The sequence below is a fragment of the Limulus polyphemus genome, unplaced genomic scaffold (genome assembly GCF_000517525.1).
Source record: "Limulus polyphemus unplaced genomic scaffold, Limulus_polyphemus-2.1.2 Scaffold2156, whole genome shotgun sequence".
Lineage (NCBI taxonomy): Eukaryota > Metazoa > Arthropoda > Merostomata > Xiphosura > Limulidae > Limulus > Limulus polyphemus.
In genome coordinates, this window is record NW_013667766.1 from 63,530 (window position 1) to 75,490 (window position 11,961).

The following is an 11,961-nucleotide window of genomic DNA, read 5'->3' on the forward strand; positions in this document are numbered from 1 at the left end:
CATACGAATTAGGGACTCAAATTACCAAAATTAACAAGCTAGAATATAAAATAATAACATCTTATTTTTTCTATTTGCTAAGATATTGCTCATGTAACAAATCAAACACAGTGGCACCCCACCCACCTCCTTCCATTTTTGGAAATGCTCCAAACTCAAATTACAAATATTGATAAACTAGAATAAGAACATCTTATCTTTTTGTTTGCTACGTAATAAATCAAACACAGTGGCACCCCACCCACCTCTTTCCATTTCTGTAAACACTCCCTTATACACACTTTCTATATATGACACAAATAACCAATTGAAAGCTCACTGGCTTTCTTAGCCATTTTAAATTCTTAGGACGCCATTTCTTTCTTTGTGTCTTTAATCTGCTCGATATTGCATATTTTTTTATACTAAAATACAACTTAGTGCACAATGTTTAAAGGTTTTTAGCAACCGAGTACAAAGATCATAACTAGAACAGATAATTGTTTGCTTTCCTTCTTTATTTACTATTCTATGTTTTAAGAAAAATAAGTTTAAAACTTATTTCTAAATAGCAATAATCTATATACATATATAATGTATAATAATTGAAATGTAACTATAGTCTACAAAGTACTAGTTTATTAAAACACAGCCAAGACAAGTTACTTTGTATAGACCAGAGGTCAGTTTTATGTTATTGGATATAGTGGCATGTGTGCCGCATCATTGTAACTTCTGTATCGTTAGACAGGCATGGCTGAAAGGTCAATATAATAAAAAATAGTAAATATATATAAATGTATAATGTTATGAGATTTAAGCTATTTAGTCTAAACATTTATGATTTTGTGTTATAAGTTGTGTTTATACTAGAATGAAAGAGTCATAATTTATACATATTTCCTAATTTTTTATGGTGGTTACAAGAGTGGTCAAATCTACCAAACCCGTACAGAGATTCATTACTGAAAATAACAGATAAAATATAAGGTTTTTAATTAAGAAACGTTTGATAACTATCTGGACATTATAAAGATTTTGCACGTCAAATTTGAAAATTTCCTGATGCATAAAAGTATGCTTAAAATGACAATTACTTTGCATGATAGATAGGCAAAATGTGAAAAGAAAAAAGGCATGAGAAAAACATTGCTTTAAAAGTTATAGCATGAAAACTATAACAAGCACAAAATGGTTACGAGGTCGGTCCCAGGAACCGATCCCATGCTAAAAGAGTTAACTCTTCTAATACAGGTGGGTGGATTCCACCCAGCCCTTATTCCTGAAAGTAACCATAAAGCAGTTGTACTGTAACTTTTTAAAATGTACATATATCTTCACAGAATTTTGCAGATTATCAATAAACATTACAAAGTAATTTTGATTTTAAGATTAAAAATACTTATATGCATCAGAAAACTGTCAAATTTCATATGCGAAATATCTATAACCTAACATCCTCCATATAATTATCAAACGTTTTTTTTATCTGTTATTTTCACTATTGTATCTCTGTATGGGTTTGGTCGATTCAACTGAACCTCATAAACACTATAAAAATAGGAAATAGATATAAATTACATTTTATCACTCTAGAATGACTACAAATTATAACAATTAACCACAAACGTTTAGTCTAAGTAGCTTAAATCTCATAACATTATACATCTATATATATATATTTATTATTTTTATTTTATCAACATGACAGAAGTTGAATGATGCAGCACACATGCTACCGTATCCAATAATAGAAAACTGGCCTTTACAAAGTGATCTTGGCTGTGCTCTAGTGGACTAGTATTTTGTAAAATACAGTCACATTGTGGTTATAATACATTATATATGTATATACATTATTACTATTTACAAATAAGTTCTTAAATTTCATTTATTTTTCTTAAAACATAGAACAGTAAATAAAGAAGTATAGAAAACAATTATCTCTTAGTTATGAACTTTGTACTCATTTGCTGCTTGCTATAATTTGCTAAGCCTTATCAAATTTTGCATGTGGAGAATGCAAAAGAAAATTTGTTTAGGTTTTAAGTATGCATTTTGAAATAACAAAAAATCATAAATTACTATATAAATACCACAGAATTCCACTATAATGTATCAAGCTTAGTAACTAAGCTGTATTTGGGTCTAAAAAAATATGATTTTTTAAGCTCAATACTGTCTTACACCACTTGGAATCTACCATGAAAAGAGAGGGTTTCCTGGGTAAATACTTTGCAGTGGCTCATAGAACCACATGGGTCACATTCTAAGCTTTCGACTGGTTATTCACACGTCATAGGTGTACATAAGCAAGTATTTCCAAAAATGAAAAAAGTGGGTGGGACCCACAGTGTTTGATTCACTAAATGTAGTGATATCTCAGCAAACTGAAAAGCTAGGTTATTTTTATATTCTAGCTTGTCAATATTGGTAATTTGAGGTAAGAAGTTATAGACTTTGTACTTGGACGGCATAAACATATAATCTGAACCAATACTGCATTCACCATACCATGTAACACAAAAAAATCAATATATAGGTTTTTTTGTAATATTTACTTTTAAAATAAGAAATTAGCTAATGTATACTAAAATTTGAATTATATTCTACAGTTTGATACCAAACTTATTGACATGCCCTTTGACCCTTGACCATAAGAAGACCTGTCTTGATATGGTTAACTAGTGAAAGAATAAGTTTCTTATACACACTATTAGCAAACACCCAACTAGAGAAGTTAGCCAGCTATGAAATATTTAAATGTAAAAAAGAACAGTTGACAGCTTTGAAGATTTACAGCATTTTAAATTTGTCCTGCAAAATCATAGTTTAGTTTACCAATTTTAACACTGAATCTCTAAGTCAAGCATATAAAATTTGACAAATTCACTTTGTGGGGGAGGATCAGCTAAATCCACAAATGCAAACACCCAACCAGAGGAGTTAGCCAGCTATAAAACATTTATAAGTAAAAAAAGAACAGTTGAGAGCTTTGAAGATTTACAGCATTTTAAACTTGTCCTGCAAAATTATAGTTTAGTTTCCCATCTCCGAGTGAAGAATATAAAATTTAACAAATTCACTAGGTGTGTGAAGATCGGCTAAATCCCAAAAATTAGGTATTGCATAACAAGTTGTGAGGTGCAGTTTGCTGTATTGTTTTCAGTGAACTGAGTGATCAATCATATTTTTTTCCTGGCCCAAACTAGGTCATGACCAACAATGAACTAGGAAGCTACGTCCATGCAATTAAACTCGTACAGATAGCAATAGAGAGCCTACATTTGGTAGTGTGGATTCTTATTGGAGATTACAGGACAAATCACTCATGAATACAGTATAGTTTGTGGTAAAAGTTTCCTCTTTTTTAACTCTGACAAAATGATCACATCTTCATCTCAAAGCTGTTTTTGAAATCTTGCACACTGATGGATTCAACATAAAGGTAAGGCCTATTCTGGTATAATTTTAGCATGATTGGTCAACTACTGGAATTAGGTGGTCAGGACTGATCTAACAAAGGCACTCTAGTTGACTCAATGTTAAGAAAATATTACTTTTTAGAGGTGAATAAAATTTACTTACTTTGAAAACACTTCATTTCCTCTGGTGTCTTTAGAATTTACTAATGGAGACTCAGCAAGGTTTGGAGAGTCTTGAAAAATAAAAATTTTTACTTGATACTGCCCATTCAATTAAATCAGTAAGTATAACTGAGATTTAAGCTATTTAATAATAATAATAAAAGCACATTATTCACGTACAGGAATAGTTTTAAATAATTTTCAACCACCAACAACAAGATAATACTGTAGGCCAGCATTTCCCAAATTTTTGTCACATGCTTTCTTGCGTGCCCCACTTTTTTTGAATGAGAGAGTTAAAGTGATGAGATGTAATACACAGATATGCATCAAAATAATGTATGTTGTAGTAATTACTTATTATTTTCTTTAATAAAAAAATATACTAAAACATTTTATATTACTGCACTACTGACATTCCTAACTGCTCACACCCCCTCAAAATATCATTTTCACCCTCCTGGGAGGAGTACCCCACAATTTGAGAAATGCTGCTGTAAGCTTTGAAGCATAGTGATGCCATCATTATGACATTAACACAAGTATTGTTAACTGAATAGCTTTTTCATAAATAATATGGAAGTTATTAATATTTAAATAAATTTAAGAAAAAACATAAAAATGTCCTAGTGTTATTATATAGTTCATTTGTTTCAAAATTACTAAAAAAAATATTTTTCTTTAACACATTTTTGGGTCTTTCAGAAGAATGCAATGGAATTCAGAGTTGACACATTAACTGTAACCACTACAAATTCATTAATTATATCCAGGTATATTTATGATTGTTTGGGAATGCTACCAATCAAATAAAAAAGTTCAGTAAGTTTCTTTATAGGTTTCTGGAAAATGAAAGCTTCTGATCAAGAAAAGATCAGTTTCTTTGGAAAAAGCATTTCCTACAAGATGTATAATTCTTTAAAGTAACAAAACATTTTTTGACTTTAGCTATCAAGTTCTAAAGCTTGTTACAGGAGCATAATTATTAACTCTGTAAGACTGAGTGTACATATGTATTTGACAAAACTTGTATAGTTTGTTTTATTGCATTGCAAAAAACTGCAGGATGAAATAGTTTGAAACTTAACTTTATACGGATTATATAGCTTCTGGAACTAAAATAATTTATTTTTTTATATGTGATATATTTTTTTTAAACAAGTACATTGTGGTGGCTCACAACTGACTTTTAGTTATGGACTGCATAACACACTGGTGGGTCACATATTACAAGTGGCTTCAATGAGCTAATTAAACAGTCAAATATGAGACACCTGGGTTAAGTAAAAAAAAAAGTGTGGTTGGCACTAGGGTATGAATTACTAATACTACTGGTAGCAGCGAACATATTAAAAAACTAAAATGCTTACTTTTGTTGTAAATTTTAATCACTGATTTTTATGTCTTCCTACAGATTATATTTGTTTTGATTTAAAAAGAATTGCACGCAGTTTCACTGTTTATGACCATTGGCATACAATAATAATGTTTTTACTCTACCAAGATTATAAGCAAGCTGCCTTTTTTTATAAATAGTTAATCAATTAATATATGTAACTTTAAAGCCTGTTTTATATTCATTTTATTTTCGTCACCAATTCAAGCAGTTACTTACAGTTCAAAATTATTCAGAGGGGCTATCAGAAATTCACAAATACTAATGACTTCATTCAGACTGCACTGAAATCAATCAAAATATGAGATTATAAAAAATATGTATAAAATCAACTAAATAAAATTTCATCCAACAAACTTAAACTGAAGTTTTTTTAATGTGCAAAAGAACAACTACAATTTTTTTTCATATGTTTATCCTTTTATTCTTTTAACATTAACATTTTCCTTACCTGAAAATTTATTTCCAATAGGTACCTCTACAAACAGATTAACTATCTCAGCACATCTGCATGCCATTAGCCTTGAGGCAACTCCCACCTAATTTGATGTGATTTTACATGAATTGCACCAATGCATGATGATGTCATCATGCAACAAAAACCTTTCACCAACAGGAGGCTAACACACATCTCCACGAGTAATAATTCCCACTATGTATTTGCACTTGTGAACCTTCATTTTTTGAGGAAGCAAGAAAATATGCACTGGAAGTGGGAAGAATGGGTGGGAATGTTTGAGGAGGTGAGTATCTGTTGGAAATATACTTTCAGGTAAGGAAAATGTTAACTTCCAAGATCATAATCTCACCTCTTCACACAGATTAGTTAGAGGAAGGAGGGACTGTTGAATATTTATCTAGATGATCATCCTTCAGAATACATCCAAAGGATGCCCAAGGGGTGTAACACCCCATAGCAGGGCTTAATAGGGGCACACCCATGGGAAATTACATCTTGTTTTATCCAGGGTTTAATCTTTGCCTGTATGGCAAAAGAGAAGAGGCATAAAAGCTAAATTTGTGTTACAGGATAAGCAGAATTACAACATGACTGTCCGAATAATTGCACACAAGTTGTTGGACAGCCAATGTATTTAGTGTGGTAGGGGCACATTCAGACTGTAACTTGTGTGCTTACTTCAACTCTATCACCAGACTCTACAAGACTTACACAAACTGTAGGAGGAGATGTGCTACAGATCAGGCAATTTCCATTTGTGAAGGGGGGAGATATCCCTCTAGAGGAGGTTAATAGAGGGTAGGTATCAAGAAAGAGGTAAGATCAGGCCTGGCTGAGAAATCATTAGGCAGAACCTAAGGATAAGTAACAGAGGACCATAAGATAGGAAGCCTGGAGTTGAGAAGGGTGGCAAAATCATCCAAGATGAACTAGTCCAACCAAGGATTAAACCTACAGAGGTTCTGGGGGTGTAGAGGCTATTCTGTTGACAGATTATATGGACTGGCCAAGAAAGACAGTCAACCACCAAGATTCAAGCTCCTGGCAAAGGATGTAAACTGGCTCAGTAGCATATGGTTAATGTCCAAAACAAAAACATAAAAAGCCTTAGAGTAGAAACTATAAGGACAGTTGGAGCAGGAAAAGACTGTGGAATAGGCTGAGTGGAACATGATCAAGTGAACCATCAGCAGAGGCATGAATTACAGGGTTCATACACCTTCAGTGATTCAGATTTCTAAAACTTTCCATAGTGCTTAAAACTGATTTTTCAGACCAAATATAACATGAAGAAATTCATATAATCCACAGTCACAATTTATTCTGTATATATTATACGAAATAATATCTATATATGTTTGACTATATGTGAAACACAATGACTTTTCCACCATATTTGCAATATTATTCACTTACTTGCTAGACTACAGCATCATGTTGATTTGTCACAACAGTAGGCCTAACTTTTTGTCTGGCATCAGCCTAGTTTCAGACAATATTAGACGTGTGCAATTTATGCACATTTGCCTCGTGCTTTTTCCCCTTCATATGGCTTATCACCACAGACTCCCTCATACTGCTAACACTGAATGTTTTATGGCACACAATGAAACAAGCTTCTTGGCAATGTGCACCCGTAACGAGCCATTCCTTGTACTCATCCCTTCATAAGCCATGCATTGCTAAATATACATTTGCCTGGCATGTTATATGCAAGTACATAATCAAGTCAATACCACAGAACATAAAAATAATGACAGAAAAGTGGATGAATCATGATTACATAATTGCTTGAAAGGTGAGTCTCAGACATCGACTTCCTCGTTCAACCTAGTATCACTGAATTAATTCAAGTTGCTATTCATGCATGCTTTTCACAAAGGAAAAAACTAAGGGCTCACTTGGAAAATTGTTGCCCTTGAATATTATAAGATGTAATCATCAAATAAACAAATTATGGAGAAACTTGGTTTATAATACAGAAAGAAGAAAATTTAATTTTCCTTGACTTTTCCAAAACCCTAGAGTAAATTCTCATATTTCCAAAACTTTCTTAAATTCATATGAACCCTGAAATGGGTACATGCTTAACAATTAGCAAGAAGGTTGAGCACGTTGATGTGGAGTGAGTTCTTGTTCAGTGTCCTAATGTCAGAAGACCTGTCCTCATCAAAAAAATGAACCTCAATCAGGCAGATAAGCATCTAAGAATGAAGAGATCTGGTTTTAGAGGTGGTAAGTGAATGCAGGAAGTATTAAAAGCAAGACCCAATCACTGTAACAAATCCTTGAGGAGAGGCTTACAAAATATATGCCAGATATGCCATGGCTCATAGGCAAATATAGGCTGAAGTTGGTAGATATGAGAGAAGAAAATGCTCAAAGTACCCAACAATAAGTGTCAAAAAGGACTTAGATCCCAAGATTAATCCTCCACCCCATCCACCCGTAAGAGAAGGGAATTGGAGAAGAGGAAACATCTGAGAATGGGCTAAAAGATATAAATAAAGAAAATGTATGCTAGCCAAAGGTCATGAATATAATAACAAAATCTCTCATGATACCAGTTAATAAAAGAAAGGCCAATGCTGAGTTGAAAGAAAGAGTAAGGAAAAGGAAGAGATAAAAAAAAGACAGGACAGAGAAAACAAAAGGATGGGCCAATAGAGACACATATGAAAGTTTCCAACACATTGGTCATGGTTAACCATAGACAGGGTGAAAAAGATGATAAATTGGTTTGGAAAGAGAATAATAAGAAACAGGAAGAAGAGCAAGAAAAGAGACTATGGTGGAGAAATGAAAAATGACTGTCAGAAGAAAATGAGACCAACAGCAGGAGTACAGAAAGGTACCAATAGTAACATACATATGTGACAGTCACTGGCAAGAAGATGAACTAAGCTTCTGGTAGACGAATTATGAGAAAAAAAAGGCCTGGAATCCAGAATGGAAAAGTGGAAAGGAGACTGATCTAGACAAGGAATAGAAGTAAAGGGCAAGGTCAAAACAGAGGAAAAAAAATGATGAGGAAGAAGTCATATAACATCTGACCAACACCAAGGGAAAAGGAACATCACTGAAGATATCTGGGTAATAATAGGGAGCCAGATGAATGAGTACACAAGAAGAAAGATGGGGTACAGTAAATAGAAATGTAATTCAACCAAATGAGTCCTGCCAGCAGGAGAACAAAGTATGGAAGGATAGAACAGAAGTGAAACACGCCAAACAGTGAAGGGAACAAATGTTTACACAGAAGCCATCAGAAGCAATAAGGAGTGCCTCACATAAAGGTTGGAATTAGGAGAGAGAATACAAAAGGTTAGAGAAAAAAAACACGAAAAAAAGGAGAACCAACAAGAAGGTGAAATAGAAGGTAAAGGGCTTGATCCCCTAGTTGGCCAGATAGATACCAATGACAGTGAATTGGGAAAATGAAGGGAAGAAAGTCTACAAATCACAACAAAAGGACCCACAAACATCAGGGGGAAGAGGAATTTGGGCATGAGAAAGGAGCTATTAGTGAAAGGAAAGGAAAAGAACATAACTAAAAATGAAATCCAGAAAGAGATTAAAAGGTTAAGGTTGTTTTTTGAAAGGTAAAGTACTACCCAAAGCAAATTAGGAAACAGAAATTCAACCAACAAGACAGGAGTATGTGGTAATCCACAACACATTGAACAATGGCTGTAGTGACCCAGACAATCAACAAGCCTCCAGAACTCACATCAAAAATAGGGTATAAGTGTGAACAACAATAAACAAAGAATTTGTAACAAGAACCAAGAAAATCAAAGTTTCGTTAATGATGCAAATCTCAATAACTTGAACACAGATGAAAAATTTTAACATATCTGTACAATAAAATGCCGAGGAGAAAAATGAAGATTCACGAGTGCAAATGCATCAGAGGAAGTTGGTGCACATGGAGGTGTGACAGACACCCTGCTACTGGTGGAGGGCTTTTGCCACACGATGATACCATCATGCAGTGGTGTTATTAACATAAAATCACAAGAAATTAGGTGATATTTACCTAAAGGCTAATGGCATGTAGTTTCTTTGGCAAACATGCTGAGGAAGACAGCTAATCTGTGTGTAAGGATGAATTATCGTCCTGGAAATAATTGTTTTAAAAATACCCTATCCCTAATCTACTATCATTATATTTATTAGTTTCAACTAGATAAACAACAGCTGAATCATTTTAATGATTATCCTTACTGTTTTTTGGTCCAGGAGAAAATCCAGCATTGTTAGGAATTGGTGTATTGTTTCCTGATAATTCTTTGGCTTTTAACTTAGATTCTTGTTGGGCTTTTTTAAGTTCCTCAATTGTCTTGTCCAAATGATGTGGATCAGACTGTATGAAAAGTAAACAGTATATAGCATTAAATTCATTTAAAAGATTATATATATATCATCATAGGTAACAACTTTTACTTTTCCCGAGGTGACCAAGATTAGGGTTATACTTGGCTTTGTATTTTTGAAACACTTCGAGACAAGACAGGTTTTTAAATTTGCTCCAATTAAAATTAATTAATGCATAACCATAGTAATAGATGAGGCAGCATTTCTAAGTATGCACCATTGACCTGGAGCATTCTTTCAGCTCTAGAGTACTGAATACATCTCACAACAAAACATTATAGGTATTGCACTTTTCCCTAAATGCTGGGCCCCATAATCCCCCTCTTTTTTTTTTAGAGGGGGGCAGAGTTTTAGGACCCACTTTATTCGGCACCTATGCATCTCATTATTTCCATTCAAAAACTTTATCAAATATAAAACCTAAATAAATGTTTGGGAGTTTCACATCAAAATTACTTAAGAGTGACTTCGTTAAAAACAGAAGCAATATATTTCTAAAGTTCAGTACCAACCAACCCCCATCTCCTATTGTGCTGACACAATTGTACACAGATGATTATACCAACCTTTCTTCTAGTATATAAAGCTAAAACTGTATGACAAATATCTTCAATAACCTCTTCAGTCACACCAAACATTAAGTACCATGCTGGTTTACTTGGTAGAGGGATCTAAAAGGAAAATCAATCTATCAAAAAAACAATTTCTATTAAAAAAAATTATTTCAAGTAAAATTTTTTGAACTTTACCAATTAGTGGAATTTCTTTTATTCAGTTACCTTACTTAATGGACTATAATCCTCTTTTAATCTTCTATTATTGCTAGTTATAATTTCCTTTAAAAAACATGTACTAAATAATAATAATAAAATCAATATTTCCACAAACCTTTAAAAGTTGAAAAAGCAAGACAGAATAATCTTGGGTTGAAACACACACACACATAAAGTAAAAATGTTACTTTATATTTTGAAAGATTTTCTTTAGCATTAAGTGTATCACTAAATTTCAATCCCAAATTTTTAGAATAATATTTTCATTCCAAATATAAAAGTGTTACTTTTATAACTCACAAGGCCAAATTTTTATAGCTCCAGCTAATTTTTCATTCTGTAACTAGCTTTTAAGTGGGGCTTTGAGGCAGCCTATGAATTAAAGCAAACCCAAACAACCTAGTTAAAACTAAAGTACATAACAAAATGTCAAAATATAAGCAAATAAGGTTTTTTTAAATGTTGACAAAAAATTATCTTTGGTTTTTATAAATTAAAAAAAAAGTTAATGTTAAGACATTATATTGGAAAATTTTAAGAGGTCAGAAAGATGGGAAAACATGTAATTTATGATTAAGAAAACAGTTTCAAAAAATATAGCTTTACACTTTCCACAAAATATACTGCAATCATAATTCTTAAACATGTACCACAGATTAAAAAATATTTACTTGTAAGAGCCGGGCACTGAGATAAATACAGGCACAAGCGATACTTTCAGGATGATATTGAACAAAAACTTCAGATCTCAGACTGTCATTCATATAGTTCCTAAAATATACAAAGATTTTCAAAACCTGTAAATTTTAAACATAAAACCATAAAATTAGTTTCCATTTTCCTTCTTTCTTTTGATCAAGTTGCACATACACTGATGTGCAAAATATAATGTTAATTTACCCAAAATAAATATTTGGAGTATTTAAAACTTTTAACTAAATATACGTCCACCTACAGGACACTGGCCTTCTATCCAACCCACATAGGCTATAAGGGGCAAACCAAGAGCAGAACAAAACACTAAACATACAACACATGGCTTAATTAAGCCAATTTTCTCCGCTTGCCTTTGTGTTTCAAGCAGATATTCCTGTACAAGTTTCCTTTAGTCACTTGGCCACTGTCTTATTCACAACTATTCTACATTTAAAATAGCAAAATTCTTCTCTAGTTTTTGGTTCCAACAAAAATTTCAAGATGTCATGCAGCCACTTTCAAGGAAATATAAATAACTAACGCATGTAGATTAGATACTTTGTTCAATGGGCAATAAAACAATAAAATTAATTATAAATAGATGTATACTGTTACAAGTTTAAAGTTACTTAAGATAAACAAATGTAGTTTCATGCTACATTTGAAGTCATTCTAAAAAGATGGTAATTTAAT

At 32.6% G+C, this 11,961-nt stretch overlaps 1 protein-coding gene across 2 annotated transcripts in view; it reads right to left on the reverse strand.

The window, feature by feature from the left end:
* The window catches only part of LOC106466119 (cyclin-L1-like), a 54,290-nt gene that overhangs the window by 1,203 nt on the left and 41,126 nt on the right, over positions 1-11,961 (reverse strand). The window contains exons 6-10 of one of the 2 annotated variants that reach the window (XR_002612130.1): positions 11,244-11,343; positions 10,366-10,470; positions 9,650-9,788; positions 5,182-5,246; positions 3,568-3,637 (exon numbers count right to left, since the gene is read on the reverse strand). Coding sequence is in view for 1 of the 2 variants with exons in the window: in XM_013926357.2 (XP_013781811.1) it covers positions 3,568-3,637; positions 9,650-9,788; positions 10,366-10,470; positions 11,244-11,343 (414 nt within the window). In the remaining variant the exon portion in view is untranslated. The remainder of the gene's footprint in view (positions 1-3,567; positions 3,638-5,181; positions 5,247-9,649; positions 9,789-10,365; positions 10,471-11,243; positions 11,344-11,961) is intronic. The other variant, XM_013926357.2, reaches the window with a different exon arrangement.